This window comes from Triticum dicoccoides, chromosome 3A, assembly GCF_002162155.2.
Source record: "Triticum dicoccoides isolate Atlit2015 ecotype Zavitan chromosome 3A, WEW_v2.0, whole genome shotgun sequence".
NCBI lineage: Eukaryota > Viridiplantae > Streptophyta > Magnoliopsida > Poales > Poaceae > Triticum > Triticum dicoccoides.
Genome location: NC_041384.1, coordinates 457,758,860 through 457,766,701, shown reverse-complemented (window position 1 = coordinate 457,766,701; position 7,842 = coordinate 457,758,860). Strand labels below are relative to the sequence as shown.

The 7,842-nt window shown below is 45.6% G+C and overlaps 1 protein-coding gene across 2 annotated transcripts; it reads right to left on the bottom strand.

Annotated features, from left to right (window-relative positions):
* Positions 1-1,676: 1,676 nt before the first annotated feature.
* LOC119268548 lies at positions 1,677-5,977 on the bottom strand. 2 transcript variants are annotated; one of them, XM_037550205.1, is made up of 2 exons: positions 4,913-5,976; positions 1,677-2,037 (listed from the first exon to the last, which is right to left on the bottom strand). In XM_037550205.1, the coding sequence occupies exon 1, from the start codon at positions 5,843-5,845 to the stop codon at positions 4,928-4,930; it is 918 nt and encodes a 305-aa protein (XP_037406102.1). In that variant the 5' UTR covers positions 5,846-5,976; the 3' UTR covers positions 1,677-2,037; positions 4,913-4,927. The 2 variants fall into 2 exon arrangements, with proteins under 2 accessions (XP_037406102.1, XP_037406103.1); XM_037550206.1 differs by lacking the exon at positions 1,677-2,037 and adding an exon at positions 4,238-4,298 and having other exon boundaries at positions 4,913-5,977.
* Positions 5,978-7,842: the final 1,865 nt, after the last annotated feature.

Here is a 7,842-nt window from a genome sequence, read left to right as displayed (position 1 = left end):
AATGTTCACCTCCATAATACAGATGGTGACCCCTTGTCTAACTCGACGCGTTATTGTCATCATGTCGGTACTCTTAGGAGTACGTACTCCTACCCACATGGGTACATATATATAGCCATGTATCTTTTTGTATTTACCCTATTGTATAAAGGGTTTTCTGTATATTTCTTGCACCTGTATATGTATATACTGGCTTATGGTCTCATATGAATACAAGCTGCATATTTCCTAACAGAAACTAGCCATGGCTAGGTCTGATGGGGCTGTAGGAGGATAGTTATCTTCATGTTTGTCCTGGTGGTGCAGGAGGCTGCCTCTGGCGCACCTACATGTAACTATGGTCAACTTCTCCTCTTAATATAAATGGGACGCTATCCCGCAAAAAAAAATGGGACACTCTTGCGCGTTCTTGGAAAAAAGTTTACAAGCAGTTATAATACCAGGGAAACCAGACGCGGACGTTTGGTCTATAGGTAGGGCTGGAAAAAAAGCTCGAAGCTCGTGAGCTAAACAAGTAGCTCATGACTCGGCTCGAATCGACTCGAACTCGAAGAATAACGAGTCGAGTCGAGCTTTAGTTTAAGATCGTTTATATACCAAGTTAAACGAGTCAATCTCACGAGTACTCGTGTAACTCGTTATGCTCGGTACAAAAGATCAGCCACTCCCAATATAAAAAAAGATCAGCCACTCAGCACCCTATGTCACAGGCGCACAACACAAGGCCTAGCCGTTGAAGGCCCAGCCGCCTAGGAGACTCATGCGTTACAAGGAAATTACTATTGTTTAGTGATATATATGTTTAATATATACATAATAATTTTTATAATATTTGAGGGTTTTATGTTCATATGTTTAACGAGCTTAACAAGCTAAACGAGCCAGCTCGTGAGTTATACGAGCCGAGCCAATCTTGGATTTGAGCTCGTTAATAATAACGAGTCGAGTCGAGCTAGCTCGTTAACGAAACGAGCTCTAGCGAGTCGAGTCGAGTTGGCTCGACTCGGCTCAAATTCCAGCCCTATCTATGGGTACATATGTACCTTATATAGAAAAAAATAGTAATTCGAGAAAAAGTCAAAAAATTCTGAAAATATTTTTTAAATAAACTTGACCTTTCATTGTACTCATGAGAAAAATACCACAAAAGGAAAATTCCTCTTTGACTTCTTTTCAAAAAAGACATTTTTTTGCCAAAATAGCGTGAATAGTGACCTATAATAGCAAATGAATTTTGTCTTTTTCGCTGTGAAGTAAACGTTGGTTTTTTTTTGTGAAAATTTATATAATAGTGCGCAAGTAAGTCAAGTTTATTCTAAAAATAGTTCTTAGCTATTTTGACATTTTGTTTAATTATTAAAAAGAAAATTCCATATAGGGTCTATATACAACCAGAAACCAAAGTGTATTTCCTCAGGGAAACCCCACAAATCATTATAAATTTCGTTGTATCAGACTATCAATGATAAGCTGTGCTATCTGAAACTGTGGCGCGAACTACTTTAAGTACATCTTTGTTGATATGCACAAGCACAAAAACGTACTAAAAAGTTGAAACACGAGAGGGTAAAGCTCAGTGGGGCAGTGAGTGGCAAGCCCACTAGAAACAGTTCCCCTCGCCGCCCTTGGGCATCTACTACCGCACCATGTAATGCCATATTGGCAGGAGATGTCCATCAGGAAAAGCAGAGCATGCTTTGCTCGCCACATTTGTGCTAAGCTTTCCAGTTGTGGCATCACAGCACACCATTTGTCCTAAACATCTCAACCTGATAAAGTTACGTCCCATGGAATGTAGTACATATATACCGTATATGCAAAAGCATCAAGAACAGAAGAACCAGGAGACGACAACTAGTCCCCAAATGTGATATTTGCAAATGAGCAGCTAAGCTGCTAAAGGAAAGGGTCCGGCCCGACATGCCGAGTGCAGAATTGAATATTGGAACATTCTGTGAGGTGCTTGATGCTCACCAGCTCCTCGAAATTCTTCTCCAAATTGCACTTGAAAAGCTAATGAAATGGGAGCGGCTCTTCCTGTAAAGGCAAAGGAACGAATGGGATCCAGATCAACCAACTGAGCATACAGAAAATAATTCAAGCAATCACAGGACCAAACAAAAGACACAATGTTACGTCAGTGGAGTAACTTGAATCAGGTTTGTGTGGCTCACACTATTGGAAGAGGGACATGGCAAGGACTTGCAACATAAAGAAAATCTGTTAAAGGTGCGATGGAGCGGCCATTGACGTAAAGGTCACAATCAACAAGTAGCACTTCTTTATGGTTATGCTTATGCAGTGTCCAATAAGCGCAATAAGCACAGGAACAAGTAAATCCACGTGAATCTAAGGCAACAAGTGGCCGATTCAGTTCTCAACTTTCAAACAGTTTATACCTTACTTGATGAGTCACTCTAAAGAGCTATGAGAGAAAGAGTCGAAATCAGAACATGGGATCCTGCCATATAAAGCAGGTGGATTTTGGACAGCACAATCACACACACGACCAACCGAAGAAAACTATAATGACAAATTTAGAATAAAGGAGGCTACAAACCACCATTATGCATACAAGTAGAAAGAGGCATATTTGATGGTTGCTCTTCATATTCAATTGTTAGTATTGTAGGCCCTTAGCACAGCTACTGGCAAACAGATCATGCAGAGCTGGTAACTGAATACAATCAGTAAAAAAAAACATGTTGTATTCAATCATTAGCCAAACCAAATTAAACAGATTAACCAGGTCTTGAGAAGATTAGTACATAACAAACCGAGTGCCTGGTCTACAAGATCACACAGTTGAGTGAACAAATAAGATCAGACATGCTTCACAAGATCTACAGTCCATCATAAAAGAAACTCATCAGAATTTGATGTTCTCAAAATCTGTGACTGGTAAATGTCCCAAGTCCTAACACCTTCAGCTTCTAAGTAGAGTAAGTATATAGTGCAAATAAATAAATAAATCATATCACCAGAACCTAAAGACTGCGCATAAGAAATTTCCAGTCACAACTAATGATTCATACCAGACACTTCCAAGAAAACTCCATGTTCGAAAAGTTTGACTATCCATCAAGTTCTAAATTATTGAATCAACGAAATCTATTGAATAGAAAGTCAATGAACACTTAACCGATATCAAGTTGGAAAGGATAAAAGTGCCAAACAAATTGTATCTGTCCTCCATAAGAGAAACTGATATGAGCCATATGCCTATTAAACATGTAGTTTCTCCAAATTAGGTGTATTCAGATGGATGTGTAAACGAAAGACTGAAGGGTTAAAGGAAAAAACTTCCAAAAAATTATGTTTGATTATACCAAAATTAAATAAAATACAACAAGATTACACTCACAGGCTCCATGATGGGCTCCCATCAGTGTGATGCGCATTCTAGACCCCAGGGCAAATAAGAGGTTATGGCCCAACTTGGTGCATGCAGCCTGAAGTCCTTTGAGAAAATCACTTGGAACTTGGGCCTTTAAACATGGTCTGCGTACACCCTGAATGATCTCCCTCGTTTCAAACCAGGGGAAAACCAGTCTAAGACACACGATGAACATTGATCCTGGAACTACTTCAGGCTTTGTTCGGTTACACCTCCTCACAGGGGGATTGGGGTGGATTGGAGGAGGTTTTGACTTGTACAGGGTCTAATCCCTGCCAATCCCTGCCAAACCCTTCTATTTTCCCTGTCAACTGAACAGGCCCTCAGGGGGCTGGCAGATGAGCAAATACTATGGTTCTAGGCATGTTGAACAATGAAAACTATCTGAACTAATCTATGCATGAGTGGTCAATTATCCTTGAGTCTTGATGCATGAATGGAATAATCATCAGTAAATAATACTCCCTCTGTCTGTTTATAGGCCACTTAGTAGTAGTACCATAGACAGAGTCAGTATGTATCATGTCCATAGAACAAGCTAAAGTTAAATGATGTTTGCCCAATTCCTATGACAGGGGCATACAACACATTGAGGGTGACAAACCAGCGATGCTATCAACGCCAGACCATTGAGATATTATAGTGTTCTGCATTGAAATTCACATGACGGAATACAGCATTTCAGCAAGTAAATAAAGAATCAAACATGAATTGCCAATTGGCCATGTAGCGATTGGCCGACAAGCTTGACCTAAAGGGCAGCCCGGTGCGCGTAGCTCCCGCTTGCGCAGGGTCCGGGGAAGGGTCTGACCGCTTTGGGTCTATAGTATGCAGCCTTTCCCTACATTTCTGCAAGAGGCTGTTTCCAGGACTCGAACCCGTGACCGGCCGACAAGCTGACCTTCTAGAACAAAAACAGAAGGAACATAAATCACAGCTATCATATGAAAATAGCTACTACTATATCACCCAAAGCTCCATTTATCATTTGAACAGATATTTCACAATCTGAGATTGAAATGGCACTGCCACCCAACACAACTGTGCAATTACAGCTACATATACATATGAAACGGGACATGCATTTACTAACTTCAAAAATCTGCGGCAGTGATGTAATTGACGACTTATACATATGAAACAAAAAGGTAACACCCACAAATCCTGTCAGGATGGATGGAAATAATCAGACTTGTTCGATGCATGTGAGTATTGCTCCCATTGAAATCCAATATAAACAAGAAGCAGGTATCTTCCAATATCAAGCCCAGAAGACAGAATAACACTCCACACTTCCTTGAAGGTCTGGCTCACTCTTTGCAGAACTAACACTCAACAATTCCACTGAATTCATACACAAAAAATGGTGTACTATACTTGCAATAATAGCAAGAGATGTTATGAACTTATGATACAAGTGATACTGTATCCTCAGCGTCAACAAACTAATTATCCACAAAAACAAGAAACAGATTATCTCCACAACAGATCAAGTAAACGACTGAAAGAATGAACCTGTTTTGCATAGGCTCAGTGCCGAGGGCTCGGGCTCCGTCTGGCAATGCCAACACCGCTAGAGAAGATGCCAGCGAAGGCCTGCAGGTTCTCGTCAGAGGGGCTGGTGTGAATCTTTCTCGGGAATGGTAAGACACAAGGCCCGCAAAACATCACCCCGCCCATGTACGTGTTCTCATCCTCCCCCTCCTGATCGCTGGCATCGTCTTCACGCTTGTTACTTGGCTTCACCGCAACCTGCTGGTTGTCCGATCCTTTATTGTTAGGCTTCACCGAGGCCTGCAGCTTCTTGGGCGTGAGCACCTTAGGAGAAGGTGGGGGTGTTGGGTGCGCGCGGTTGAGGACGCGCAGCACGCGGCCTGAGATCGGCGCCGTGGAGAGGCTGCTGATGGCGACGGCAGGGGGTAGGCCGCTGAGAGAGACGGCGGGGGAGAAGCTGAGGGCGTGGGAGGCCGCCGGAGAGGGCGGCGCAGCGACCAGGCTAGCGGCCACATTGAGGAGGCCGTGGACGCGGCCGGAGGGGCGTCGGACGCCGACGGCGAACATGGCTGGGGACCCAACGGGGCGGGACAGGAGGCAGTTGTCGCCGAGGAGGAACCGCGCGGATCCGATCAGGGAGTCCCCGCCGATGTGCCAGGCCCCGTTCGGTGAGGCGTAGATCTCCACGGTGACGGCAGCGCGGGAATCCTCGGCGAGCGCGGCTTCGTGCACGCGGAAGAGGAACCGCTCGTGCCAAGCCGGATCGGGGCCGCCAGAGCGGTCGGGTTGCGTCTGGAGCCTGTGCGCGGTGTCAACCCACGCCACGGCGTACGCCTGCAACCGCCGCCGAAGTCCAGAAGGCGGCTTCAGCCCCTGCGCGGAGATGATGGTGACCTCCAGAAGCCGCTCGCCCTCCGGGAGCCCCAGGCCGGCCTCCTCGTCCGGCGCCTCCATCGCCGGCGAGCGGCGGCGCTAGGGTTTCTTGCTCGGGGAAGAGAGGGGTCGCGAAACGAGGCGGCGGCGAGATTTGAGGCTCGCCCCCCTCTCCCCCTTCGGTCGTCTCGGTGGGATTTTGAACGAACGGTGGATCCGAGCAGGTATCGTGCGATCCGATGGTTATGAAGGAATCCTGCCAACTGGTGGTGATTGATTGGGCGTCTGAGCGGGAGTCTGCGCCGTTTGAGATGCGATTGACAAATGTGAGAGCATCTGCAATTTCATCATCCCTTTGAGCACATTGTGACGCCCCCAATTTAAATGTACACTAATCATACATGTAAATATGTATGACCGAGATCAGGGACTTACGGAAAGATATCATAACATAACTCTAGACATAAATTAAAATAATACAAGCTTTATATTACAAGCCGGGGCATCGATGGCTCGAATACATAAGCTCGAAAACACAAGAGTCAGCGAAAGCAATAATATCTGAACACAGACATTAAGTTAAACAAGTTGCCATAAGATTGCTAGCACAAACTGGGATACAGATCGAAAAAGGCGCAGGCCTACTGACTGGGATCCTCCTAAACTACTCCTGGTCGTCGGCGGCCTGCACGTAGTAGTAGGCACCCTCGGTACAGTAGGGGTCGTCGTCGACGGTGGCATCTGGCTCCTGGGCTCCAACATCTGGTCGTAGCAACCAGGTATAGAAAGGGAGGAAAGGGGGAGCAAAGCAACCGTGAGTACTCATCCAAAGTACTCGCAAGTAAAGATCTACACTACATATGCATTGGTATCAATGAAATGGGTAGTATTTGTGAACCGAACTACAGAATGGTAGAATAAGAGAGGGATAGCTAGTCCTATCGAAGACTACGCTTCTGGCAACCTCCATATTGAAGCATGTAGAAGAGAGTAGCTGGTAAGTTCACCAAGTATCAACGTATAGCATAATCCTATCTGGTGATCCTCCCCTCGTCGCCCTATGGGAAAGCGATCACCGGGTTGTATCTGGAACTTGTAAGAGGTGTGTTTTATTAAGTATCTGGTTCTAGTTGTGATAAGGTCTAAGTACAATTCCGGGTCATCCTTTTACCGAGGGACACGGTTATTCGAATAGATAAACTTCCCTGCAGGGATGCACCACATTACCCAACACGCTCGATCCCTCTGGTCGGGCACACTTTCCTGGATCATACCCGGCCTCAGAAGATCAACATGTCGCAACCCTGCCTAGACACAACAGAGAGGTCAGCACACCGGTCAAAATCCTAAGCGCGCAGGGGTCTGGGCCCATAGCCCGTTGCACACCTACATGTTGCGTACGCGGCCGGTGAGCAGACCTAGCAACCTCCATTACAAAGGAAGTTGTCTTACACGGTCCAACCCGGCGCGCGCCGCTGAGTCGCTGACGTCAAGAAGGCTTCGGCTGATACCACAACGTCGACTGCCCATAGCTATTCCTGCGTAGTTGGTTAGTGTGTATAGGCCAGTGGCCAGACTCAGAACAAATATACATATCTCGTTAAATGTGTTATTTTAAAATAACAACAGACGCTGACCAGGGACCCATCCCACTTGTCTCCTAGGGGGTCGCAACCTGCCCTGTCGCTCCGCCACAAAGTAACCATCAGGGGGCTGCCGGGAACCCAGACCCACCACTACCTGGGTGGAACCACCTCCCCTTCAGCCCCCATCTCCGAATCATCCACATAGATAATGTAAAAGTATATAATATATGTACCCATAATCACCTCCCGAAGTGATCACGGCCCAGTAGTGTAGCATGGCAGACGGGCAAGAGTGTAAGGCCACTGATGATAAACTAGCAACCTATACTAAGCATTTAGGATTGCACGTAAAGGTATCAACAGTAGTAACAAGGACATGCTATGCAGCAGTATATGATCAAATCGATGAAACCGTAACACTACTTTAATGCAAGCAGTGGAGGGAAAGAGTAGGCGATATTAGGATGAACAAGGAGGGTTGGCTTGCCTGGT